We start from the raw sequence: 12,033 nt of genomic DNA, 5'->3' as shown, positions 1-12,033 counted from the left end.
TGACTGTGCTTCATTTTTCGATAAGCTGAGCAGAGACTGGTGTTTACAGTGGGTCTTGCTGGCATGTGTGTGCATCTGAGCGTGTGTTGTGCGTCAGAGATTGGACCTGGCTGCTGCAGGGGAGTGAGGACATATTTTGGCTCCGGCTGCTAATCCCGCCGGATGCCTTTGCCATGATGTGTCTCTCGGCTCAAGGAAATCCCCTCAATGTCTTTCCAGGCAGTTTGCCTCACTCTTCACAGCCTTCCTGGTCTGTGCACAGCACTGATTTGCAAGTAGTAATACTCGTCTCTTAAAACAGAGGCTGTTCTCCAAACAAACTTAAGGTAAAAATGCGAGCCCGCATGTTTAGTTTGCTTGAGCAGCAGCTGCAAGCAGACGCCTCCTTTTATGTCGACTGTCTCGGACAGCAGTTCCTGCCACTTTCACGGTTTCCACCTTAATCCTGAGAAAAGGGGAGGGGAAAAAAAAAAGATGCAGTGATGTCGCAATGTCCTGTAATCAGTCTCCATTGTGCAACTTTGCTCACTCTCCCCGGCTTCCTGGAATTCCCCCTGTTCTTTTGGGGGTCACATTTTTCTCAAGACTGAAGGGGGGAATTCAGAAACGAACTGCAGGTATCCCAAACTGTTCGGCACATCGGATCCAAATCCTTGGTCACACTCGCTCTGCTTCAGGAGTTTTTTTGCAGGCAGTTTCTGAGTCACTGACAGTTTTGGTGTGGCTTCCCACCGCGCTGGCGGTTAGCCTTGGCTGGCCTCTACCTTGGCGAGTGGCCGTGAATCAGGCCCGAGTGAGGTAATAATTTCATTTATAGGCCGGCTCTGTTCACCACCACGCATTTCTCACACACCGACTGCCCCCTGCACCCGTCAGCCTCCTGCTCTCCCCACGCTGCTATTATCCACAGGCAACAAACCAAGCCTCCTACAAAGAAACTCACAATCCCATACACTTGTGGGACTGTGTTTGTTTTGTATCCTTGACTGCGAGGGCTTCGGTTAGTCTAGAGCGCCGGGCCTGTGCAGGCTCAACAAATCACTAGAGAGACTCTGTGACAGGTTTTCTGTTTTAAAATGTTTTGTTTAATGTATATAAGACATATTTATACAATATATTGATAAATGACGAAGAAATTGGTTGCGGCCCATCATTATGAAAAATGCTTCATAATAGAATAGGCACAAAAAAATCTGTCTTATTCAGTGCCCTCCAAAAGTATTAATGAGACTTTTTTTCATTTTGACACTTTAAAATCCACAAATAGCCCAGTCATGATGAATATGTTATTCCACATGTTTTACAAATAATTTAAAAAGTATTCATATTCAACCCCCCAAGTTAGTCTTTAGAATGCCTATTGCTGCATTTACTGATTTTGAGGAACTTCCCTGCCACCTTGGTTTTTTTTTTTTTTTTGCTTATTACTCTTTTCCAAAGAGCTTTGAAAATCAATTTTCAACTCGTGGCACAGATTTTGAATTGGATTTTCCTCTGGACTTTGACTGGGCCATTTTGAAACATGATTTTATCTAAAGCAGATCTCTGGTTAGACGTCAACCGGAGTGAAGTAGCCATAGGTTAAAGTCTTAAAGCGTATTTTATTTCTTTGTTGTGTATTTTTCTACTGACAGAAGCCATTCATTCTAGAAAAAAGATGGCACCCATAATATTCGTTCTACAGTTAGAGTGGCAAAGGGAAGAAAAAAAACTGTTTTTCCTTGAGTCAGTCAGAAATCCATGAATTTCCTGTGTGGAGTAATAAACCAGGTTTGCCTGCTTGTGCTCAGAGCAGTGATTCAGTTCCTTCCTGCTCGGACAGGCCGGACCGAGCTGTTAGTCATTCACCTCTGTTGACGCCACAGATTATTATAACTACCTCTGCCTCCTGTGTTTGTATCAAGAATAAAGTTTCGGCGTGAAGCCCTGCACATTTTTGCTTGTAGAAGTATGGGGCTTATTTACACGTGTGATCACCTTTCTTTCTTTTAGAAGACTCAGGGAGGAAGATACTGGAGGTGATTTGTCCGTGTCAAAATTGGAGTTGTTTACATGAATAAATACCTGTAGGATAAAGTTTTCTGCTACAGGAAAAAAAAACTGGGCAACTTTTCTGCAAGACAGGAAAAGCATATTATTCCAACTCTGTTATTTTTAGTGCTCTGACTTAATAAAGCTACACGTATTTGAGTGGGTAATTACACCATATTTTGCCGGATTTATCGCCATTTGTTCTAAGAATACCAGTTCACCCCTTGCACTGTTTCCACTATTTGCACTGGAGCTGAGATATGGTGGGTGTAACTTTTCTTATCGCGCTCCATTATTTAGTTTGTCTCTAAGTGAAGGGAGTGTGCTGTGCAGCAGAGGGCTGTGGGTCGTTTCGTACCTCACTCCAGCTGCAATGTGGGATTAGGGACAGAAAAAATAAATAATGATATACCACTTCTATGTGTTTGGCTGAGGGGGATCGATGCCTTTTCATGTTAGCTACCCAGCCTCACAGATTTATAGATCAGGGTTGAAAGGTTAGAGTTTCCTAGAGAGCAACTAGGCCATTTTCTTGATAAATCTGGGTTGAGTGAAACTCTGCTGAGTGGATTTTGACCTACAAACAAAACAGGACACAATTCAGTGACATAGATTCAAGCATTTTTTGTAAGACTTTACTCCTGCAGTAAGAATTAATGTGAGCTCAATTAATCAATGGGAAAAAACTCCTGCATTAATGTACATATTTGTATACAATAAAAAAAAAATACAACTAGTTTTCACTCCTGCTTTCAGTTCTTTGAGATCAAGGTTATAGCTTGCAGAGAAAAACATCTTTAATCATTAGTCTTTACACTATCTACATTGTCCAAAGTCCTGGATGTTCTTTTATGCTCTCTTCTCTTCAGCTCATCCCACTGGTTTTCTTTAGGACTTATGTCTGGGAACCAAAATGGCCCAGGGAGAATTTTCATTTCCTCTTAATACCATCAGGTCAGAGCAAACAGACTTGCTGTGCGATTTATGTTCTCCCCTTAAACCATTTTTTCAACCAATAACACACTAACACTAATTATTAGCTAATATTTACAGATAAAGCTATTTTGGAAAGAAAGTTCAAGATGCAATTAATCAGTGCTAATAAATAAACAAATAAAATTTAATTTCTATTTAAAAAGTAATTTCAGTATTTCTGCTGTGTAGTTGATGGGGCTTTATCTCAGTTTATCTTTTAAAAATGAAAAAGATTTTTGCCACAATTTTTTGTGAATCTATTTACAGTGTTAGTTTTTTTTTGGTTTTTTTGGTAACCTTCTTGGTTTATTTGTAATTGTAACAGCAGAAGCATTCCAAAATCCTAAATATTTATTTTTACAAGTTCTTCAAAGGCACTCAGGAAGACATTTTCAGTTTCTGCGTGTGTGAAACCCGGGGTGTGAGTTCATAGAGACATTCACTTTTATTCAGTCACTGCTGGCTGCTTCTAGTCTCTCTGAGACGTGAGCAGAGAAAGTCACACTCATGCATCAGTAACATCATCCCTAAGTTAAAGGGTCTCCCCCTGACCTCGGGGTGAACCCAGCGGACAGCCGGCCGCACGGATGGAGCGGGATCAAATTTCATCTCGGCTCCCATCTGCTGCCTGCGTTAGCCGGCCTCCAGACGTCCCCAGTGGTCTTCCACGCGGAGACACTCTTCCAGAGCGTTTCTTCATCTGAAAGAATGCAGTCTTTCCTGCAGGTGCTGTTTGTCTCACACACCTGGCCTGGTTTCTGCGTAGGAAAAATTGTGTGTGCATTTTAGCCATGAATGTACTCGTCACTCATTCATCCAGCAGGCAGGCTTGAGTGGAGGTCAACCACCTCCTCTTTATACCGTAGACACGGCTCGGATAATCGCTTCCATTAACGCCTCTTGATATGGTAATGCCTGACACCCTCGTCTGCATGATTATCTCCTTTACATGAGGGAGCGTGTGTGTTTATATGGCATAAGAGAGATGTCGGGAACAGAAATTTTGTCCCATTTTGCTTTTAAGTGTAAATAATGTTCGCTTTCAATTTTAAGCGTTCACCCGTTTTGATTTATTTGCCTGATAAAAGTTGCTGCTATTCAGAAAGGGAAAAACTCAGAACCTAACAGCCTCATGCAACAGAAACTCATGCAATAGATATACTCTGTGCATTATTAAATATTATTGATTCATCAACAGCAGCGCTGAAAGCACCCAGTTAATAAAGATCCCTCTGTTTGAGTGCAAACGATTGAGAAGCATGTGTGAGTTAAAAAAAAAAAAAATAAATTAGTGAACAACCACTGGAATTTTCCCACTAGTGGAAACTCGACAGATGGTGCAAGAACAGGAAGTAGCAGCCCAGGTGTTGCCTCATAAGTGCGGTCTGAGGCAACACAAGCTGCAGCTTTAACTGCATGACAGTCGTCAAATCGAATTGTTAAAAAAGCCTCCATGTGGACGCTAATTTCATGACTCATTTTTATAAAATAAAACTTAAGTTGTGTCTGTTTATTTCTCTCGTTTTATTTTTTTTATGTGTGTCTTCTGGCTGCAGATGACGAGGAGGCGCTCAACTCCATCATGCAGGACCTGGCCGCTTTGGGTCGCTACTCCAGCCACAAGCACAAAAACAGAACCTTACTCTACAAACAGGTACACATCACATCTGAATGCATTCATATCTCATCTGCTACTGCAGCTATAATATTCATATCATCCAGAATGTCTGACTGGCTTAAATATAATTATGTCCAAATGCACCTTCTCTCGTTACAAAACTAACTAGGAAGTCATGGAAAATACTAATTTCCATATAAAAACTTTAGATTTTACAGATGAGTTTCTATAATTGCAACAAAGTATTACAGGAAAGAGTTCTGTTTATAAATAGTGTTCACATATTAACTGAATTTTATAAAAATTGATTTTAGCTAATAAAGCTCACAGCTGATTGTTTAGTGTTTTATTGCTCGAATATTCTATCAATCAAACAAGTATTTCTTGAAAATTAAGTGTTCTTTTTACATTGATTCATAATTTTAAAAGCTTTTAAATATAAAAAATTTAATATTTTACTGCTTCTTGCTTTTGTACCTTCTTAGGTTGGTGTTTTAAACTTGACTTATAGTTACTGAACTGAAACTGATTTAAATGTTAGAACATTAAAGCTAATTCTGCTTCTTTAAACTTGTCAAAGGTGAAAAGCTTAGCTTAATAATAATAATAATAATAATAATAATAATAATAATAATAATAATAATAATAATAATAATAATAATAATAATAATAATAGATATTTGGCTAGGGGTAAAAAAGTGCTTCTGATTTAAAAAAATAATTTGTTCTAAGTTTGTCTTTATGTCAGAATTACGGTGCCGTGCGAAGAATTAGAAGCCTGAATTAGAAGAACATTAAAGAAATTCCAGCCAGGTTAATCTTCTGCACCCGAATGTCCAGAAAGTTACACAAAATCGATGGGCCCACAATTGTTCCTATATCTGGCAGATTAAGCTTCAATGTGATGATTTCATTTTACCCAGAAAAAGGAAAAGTATTGACCTTAACATTCCTCAAGCATCATGAGGGGTGGATATTAAAATATCTCCTTAAGTTAAATCTGACTGTTATCCTTTTTCAATAGCAATTTATTAACTTGTTCCTTTAACCTTGACCGGCGTTGACTCGCAGTTCCTCAGCCACTCTGTCGTCAGGATTTATTTTTCTGGACTGAGACGTTGTTTGCTGCCAAAGTCAGGTAAAGGTTGTAGTAAAGGTGCATTCTCAAACGAAAGAGCTTATTGTGATTGAGTTTCATTCGAGATTGAAACCAATCAACTCAGTAAATGCAGGATTGGTCAATGAAAGCAGTGCTGGTTTCAAGTTGCCTCTTCACACGTTTGTTCCCCGTCCATGGAATGATAATTGGCGAATCCTCTTAAAGCGGCAGTGTTTATGAGGAGAAGTAAACAAGCTGGTGAGGAGCAGAGAGAGTTTCCTGCCCGGACAGCGGCTCTCCTCTGTCAGAAGGGGTAAACTCCCAACTACCCCTTCCCCCTAATTTTCACCCAATCTCCTGCGCTGATATGATGACAGTGTTAGTTTATCAAAATGACCTCATGCAGACTTACAGGCTCCTCTGGATTCCTGCTCCCTTTGGTTAAGACTTTTACAAGAACACACACAGACTGTCATGTCCTCCTTTTTTTAAATTTCTGAACAAAAACAAAAGGCATCATAGTGCTTCACCTAATTTCTTTCCCCAGCTTTATTCTTCAGGCCAAATCCCTCATACAGCCATGAATCATTTTAACTTTCCACCTCTGTAACTCCTCTGTCTTGTTATTCTTCCTCTCAACAGGATTTAAGAGTCAAGCTGGAGCATGAGAGAGAAAAGCGGTATGTTGGAAACCTCCTTATTGTTTTTCTTTCTTTCTTTTTTAAATTCTTTTTTTTTAATTTTTTACGTTCAACTGTCCACATTCAAACTTTGTCAGTTTGGATCTTTTTTGTTTTGCTTTGCCATGTCGGGGATTTTGTGTCTAAGGGAGGAAATCGCAGTTACATGCCAGAGTGGCAGAAAGAGAAGGAAAATTCCTGCTTGGATTATTTAGCCGAGGCTCTGTGTTCCAGAGTCGGTTTTTAGAGTGGAAAAGATGCACGGAGGTCTGGAGGAGAGGGAGTGATTAAAGGCGGGGAGAGAGGGAAGTCTTTCAGTTCACTGTCCTCTCCTCACCCTGAATTAATATTTTATCTCATGCTGCATCCTTGGTTCTGTTTGATCCCACATCACTGGCTTCAAACGGAGGAAAACTCTCATAGAAAGTGCTTAACGCTTTGATGAAAACCTTTGGAACACTTTGTCCACTAAGTATGTAAGAATAAACAGCAAATCTTCTGAATGGTGGCAACTTTGTTCCATGTGAAATAAGCTCATGTTGTTCTGTCTTTGGCTGCTCTGGGAAACGTTTGGCTTTTTTAGCAAGTCCTCAGATGGACTACAAACCTTTAGTTTCCTGGTTAATCCTAAATTAATTCCTACTATGGCTAACACCTCTTCCATTCCTTTTTTGGAAATGTGTGAATGTGGGAGGAGAGGGTGCTTCTTCTTCTGCCAAGTGTGTTGCATCCATTCATAATAGCTTAGTGTCACCTGGTGTGTTTAATAGGAATTGACACAGAAAATATAACAAAATAATGTAAAAGGAAGATTTATTTGGAATAAAATTAGTACATCCTCTTCCTCTCTGAAACTGGCCTCTGAATTGTGACCAGTACAAAATAAGAGGTTGAAAAAGCTGCAGGTGTGTGATGTAGAGCAAAAAATAAGGTAGAACTTTATGCAGCTCTTATTTTTTTTACATTGGCCACACATTTTCTATAGGATTAATGGCGGGTCTTTGAGAAGAAACTTAATGGTGGCCTGTTTTTATCCATCTCAAAACTAGTTTTGATGCACTTTATTCTGCTAGCGAGGAGAAACGGAGGCGAAAACTACATGAATTCCCACCACCTTCATTCACAGTTATTTGGACCAAAGGAAGAGGAACTGGTTTGGTGATTAGAAAGCTGCAGGCTCACAGAAGTGAGAAGGAGCATGTTGTTCCAGCAGAATATGGATCCACAATGAGCCTCTCCACTTTTTCACAGCCTTAATTGGCTGCTGCTGTGGAAGAGATAAGTTTTTCCACGCTGCTGTCTCTGTGTTCCTGCCTCCCTCTGTTTTCTAAGCCTTGCGGCTATCTGCTCTTCCTCATGAGCCTGCTCACATCACTCTGGTCTCCCAGAACAGACATCTCCCTTTGCGGAGGCACCACTCATACAGTCACAAGACATTTCCTCTTGCGTTAACTCAATACATATTCACAAGGATTGTTATGGTGCACAGAAAATCACAGTTTGGTACTTATCTCAGTTTTAAAGCCACGATCCATACGTTTTTTTGGTTTACTTGTGTTAAGTAAACCAGATACAAATCTTTTAAACCTTGGTCAGCAGTAAAGAAAAAGTTTTTTTTTTTTTTAATTTATAGATTTGAATTTATTGTTGTCTAAAACTTTAAAAAGTGAAAACTTTTTGGAAATCAGCTGATTTTTGTCCACAACTAATTGGCCAATTAGTTGCTTAAAGTTGCTTCAGGTGCATAATTGAGTTCAGTTTTTTGTACATTTGTGCACTGAACTGAGCTGTACTGGGTATAAGTGCATTTATTACACCCCTAATGTTTATTCTTCTCATGTTATCCCACTGACCATCCAGCTCCAGGTTACACATGCCCTGATTTCATGTAAATCATGATTCTACTGGGATTCTACTTTTTCCAACAAGAAGATGTCTTAGTATCCTTCAGTTGAGGAGGTTTAAAAAAAACGACAATTACTAACTAATTATATAAACTAAACGTATCCATGCTCTGGATACCATAGATTTGGTCATGTTTGTTGTTAAAAACAGCAGCAAATGTTTTAAGATGATAAGATATTCTGGTGGAATAATAAGGTCAATTTGTTTAATTACCAATACAGCAGCAGCTATAGCAAGTTTATTAATAAAACTGTGATGTTTGAATGAAAACTATGTATTTCATTTTTTCTGTCGAAAGAATAATCTCTGTCCAGAGTGCGTGTTCGTAATGAAGGCATTACACTTGTAGACTTAAATTTTTGTTTAGTTACCAACTTTAGTGCATTTTATTCAAGTATTATAAAGACCTTATAGTAAATCATTATTTACTGGCATTTTTGCCATGCATACATAAAAGGTTAGAAGATTTAAATAAACAGAAGCTTTGGTTATGTTTTCACTGAAAAGCATTTCTGCTTACAATTTAAATCTTGCTAAGTGCATATTCTTTTTAAAATCTAAATATTTGTTTTATTTCTGGTTATAGAGCAGAAAAGAGCCTCCACCCCTCAAATATCACGAGCTAGCAACTAAGGACACATTTCAATTTAGCAAACAAGAAAAAAAAAAGAAGCGCAAGCTTTTCTTTTATTTATGTAAGCCTCCGTTGTGGGACCTTTTTCGCTCTTTAAGACAACTGGATTGTGCAGGAACTGTGTAAATATAATGCCATATCCCATAAGCATCTGCAGCACTTTAGGTATTAGGAATCCATGAGTCAGGATAATCGTTTTGTCTGTCCACAATGGACTCAAACTGGAAGGTTTCTCTTTTCATTGGCAGGCACTGAAGGTTTGAGGCAGGAAATAAGCGCTGCAGAGTGTCTCTCTCTTCCTTTGGCCAGAGAGTGAAGGACCAGAGCCAGACCTTTACTCTTTTCTTCTTTTTTTTTTTCTGTGTGTGTATGTTTGTGATTTTTAGGAAAAGACAGAGCCAGTGCGCTGTGTGAAGGCAATCTTTCATCTGCAAATCTGTTCCTCCTTCTATTTTTTTTCTCTGCAACTTTGCTTCCCCGTGCTTGCTTGCAGAGGAAGGAAAGCCATATCTTTTAGCGCAGAACCCCCTTTTTTAGCCCTCCGCCACATCCCTTCTGCTCTCTATCGCACACATCATCGCTGAATCTAAACAGTCGGGGAGCGTTTAGCTGCACCATTGCTCGCCTCTGATCTGCAGGTCTGCCGATTCCCAGAATCCTCTCATTTAAATGAGGGAACCAATGAGCAGTCATTAAGATAGGCAGAGCTTTGGCCTCTGATGAGGAAGCGATGGGATAAAAACAAGCTCTTTTATCAGTATACTATAAAGAGTTAGTGGCGGCTGCAGATTCTTTGCAAGCAGAATGAGACTGAAAGCAGGCAGAGAGACATGCTGCAGAGAGTCTTATTTTCTCAGGCTGTCCCCTTTATTTTGTAACTCGCAGTCTGTAAATATCTCCACGTCTCTATATCTATCACTCTGTCACTCTCTAAAAGAGGAGGGAAAGACACACATCCTGCTGCTTTAGCTGCCGCTCTGGACCCCCCCCCAAACCCCGCTTCAGCCCCCCTTCTTTCCTCTCAGGAAGTTTCCCATCTGCCTTTGTGCTGGCTTAGCGGAGAGACCCCGGCCGTTGTTGAAACAGCGGCCGATGCATACTCTGATTGGAAAGCATGCTCATGCATGTAGTTTTACAAACACGCTGCCCCGTATACATACTCTCTTGCAGTTAGACTGAAAGACAAAATGATCTGCAGATAGACTGTGCATTTTCTCTGAGAAGGTTTATTTCCTCGCTTTTTTCCTTGTTGATTAATCTGCTGTCAGTATCTTGCACGCCTTTGCACTCTTCTCTCCTTGACCCAGCCCGACCTGAACATTTTCCGCTCTCTTCGCCACATTCGTGAAATAAATGACTTATTTTGTGGCTACCAAAAGCACCAGAAAAGAAAATGTTAATTCCTGTTTATGAGGGATCTCCTTGCAAAGTGTCTGCACCCAGATGTGACATAAATATCCCTTTGATTCCTAACGCTGCTGATGTTTCCACCCCATTTCAGGATCATACCGTTTCAGAGGCCGCTGAAGATCAAAGAGCTTCTGCAAAAAGTCACAGAGGCCTTTGGTCAGCAGATGGACCTCTTCTTTATGGAGAAGGAGGTAAGAGAAGGAAGGTTATTTTCTAACACTGTACAGACTGAGTAGAATGAATGCAACAACAGAAAATATGTGAAAATACACATAATGTGTTTTTTTTTGTTGTTTTTTACACATTTTCTTCTGTAGTTGCAAACACCCAGAATTACTGCAAGAGGAAGTAGTTGAAAAGAAAAGAGATAAAATGGATAATGGATGCTATGTCTACAGATCTTTTATCTCAACACCACAAAAATAGTATTACCTATTTTTGGTAATACTATTACCAAAAATAGTAATAGTATTACTATTGGTGATAGTAATACTATTACTGTGGTAATTATGCAGTAAACGTTTGACTTTGTGACAGTCTCACTTGTTGAAATCTGCAAACTGTAGCTGAGTGATTTGGTTAATGATGCTTCTAGGAGACCTCAGACACTGTGTGAGCTGCATAAACATGTTTTCTTTCTCCAAGCTGCTAACATCCTAATTACTCAGAAAAGCCATGATTTTGTTTTTCAGATTTGCAGAAAGAGAACAACAACCCACTCAGAACCTAGTAATCACTACCAAGTTACAGAGTGTGGCTGAATAATAAACATTTATTCATCAATGTTAATGCTAGATTAAATTAGGAAACATGTTCACACTTCATAAGACAAACCAATTGAAATTGTATTACCTGTAATCAATTTCCGTCAGAATACATATTTGTTTGATGCAAATTATTCCAAGACAATCAAATCACAGTCAGATTCATATAAAATGCCATGATGGACAAATGGTCCATCAATGGGTTTGTGCAGCAATGAGACACATGTTGGCATTGAGCCAGAGTACTTTCCATAGGAGAGAAAAACAAAATGTATGAGACAAAGCCAAGCACAAAAGATATGGAGTACTTTCCGTTTGTTTTGTTTTCAGCTTTAAAAGACTTTAAAAAACATGGATGAAGGAAAACATTTCAGTTTTAGGTTTGCACTGCCTTTCATCTCCCTATTACACAAATGTGCAGCGATTCCCTGAGCAACTTCACAGGAGAAATGCAACTCAAAGTGCAGTCATATTTCCCGTTAGAAAAAGAAAAAAGAAAAAAGAAAAAAAACGGCTTCAAATGTTTAATGTGGATTTTAAAAGTTGCCAGGAGCTGAACATTCACTGTCAAACTCCAGAAAGCATCTGCATCCTAAAGAGGGACTTTCAGCTTAAGTGCACAGGGAAAATCAGATAAAAGAATGTTTACTTTCTTTAATAAGAATCCTTTCCCATCTCAACCTTTCTGAAACTGCTGTTGCATTATGCAACAATAAGAAAAGAAAGGTTATGTTTGTATTTGGTCCTTCAGCTGCTGCTGCCGCTGAAAAGCCAGGAGGACCTGGATCAGGCGGTGCTGTCACTGGGCAACACTTCAGGAACTAACGGGCTGCTCAGGATTCTGCTGAAGACCCCTAAAAACAACCCTGTGAGTCGCTCTCATTGTTCACTGTACATGTGCATCATTGAAACCCTAG

General features: G+C 39.4%; 1 protein-coding gene across 1 annotated transcript in view; it reads left to right on the top strand.

Moving 5' to 3' along the window:
* The window catches only part of LOC102228349 (mitogen-activated protein kinase kinase kinase 3-like), a 41,251-nt gene that overhangs the window by 12,539 nt on the left and 16,679 nt on the right, over nucleotides 1-12,033 (top strand). Inside the window, exons 4-7 of the mRNA XM_014468355.2 lie at nucleotides 4,563-4,660; nucleotides 6,366-6,403; nucleotides 10,444-10,543; nucleotides 11,868-11,984. Coding sequence (XP_014323841.1) covers nucleotides 4,563-4,660; nucleotides 6,366-6,403; nucleotides 10,444-10,543; nucleotides 11,868-11,984 — 353 coding nt within the window. The remainder of the gene's footprint in view (nucleotides 1-4,562; nucleotides 4,661-6,365; nucleotides 6,404-10,443; nucleotides 10,544-11,867; nucleotides 11,985-12,033) is intronic.

Source organism: Xiphophorus maculatus, chromosome 21 (genome assembly GCF_002775205.1).
Source record: "Xiphophorus maculatus strain JP 163 A chromosome 21, X_maculatus-5.0-male, whole genome shotgun sequence".
NCBI lineage: Eukaryota > Metazoa > Chordata > Actinopteri > Cyprinodontiformes > Poeciliidae > Xiphophorus > Xiphophorus maculatus.
Note: the sequence above shows the minus strand (reverse complement) of the source record. Positions and strands in the feature narration are given on the sequence as shown.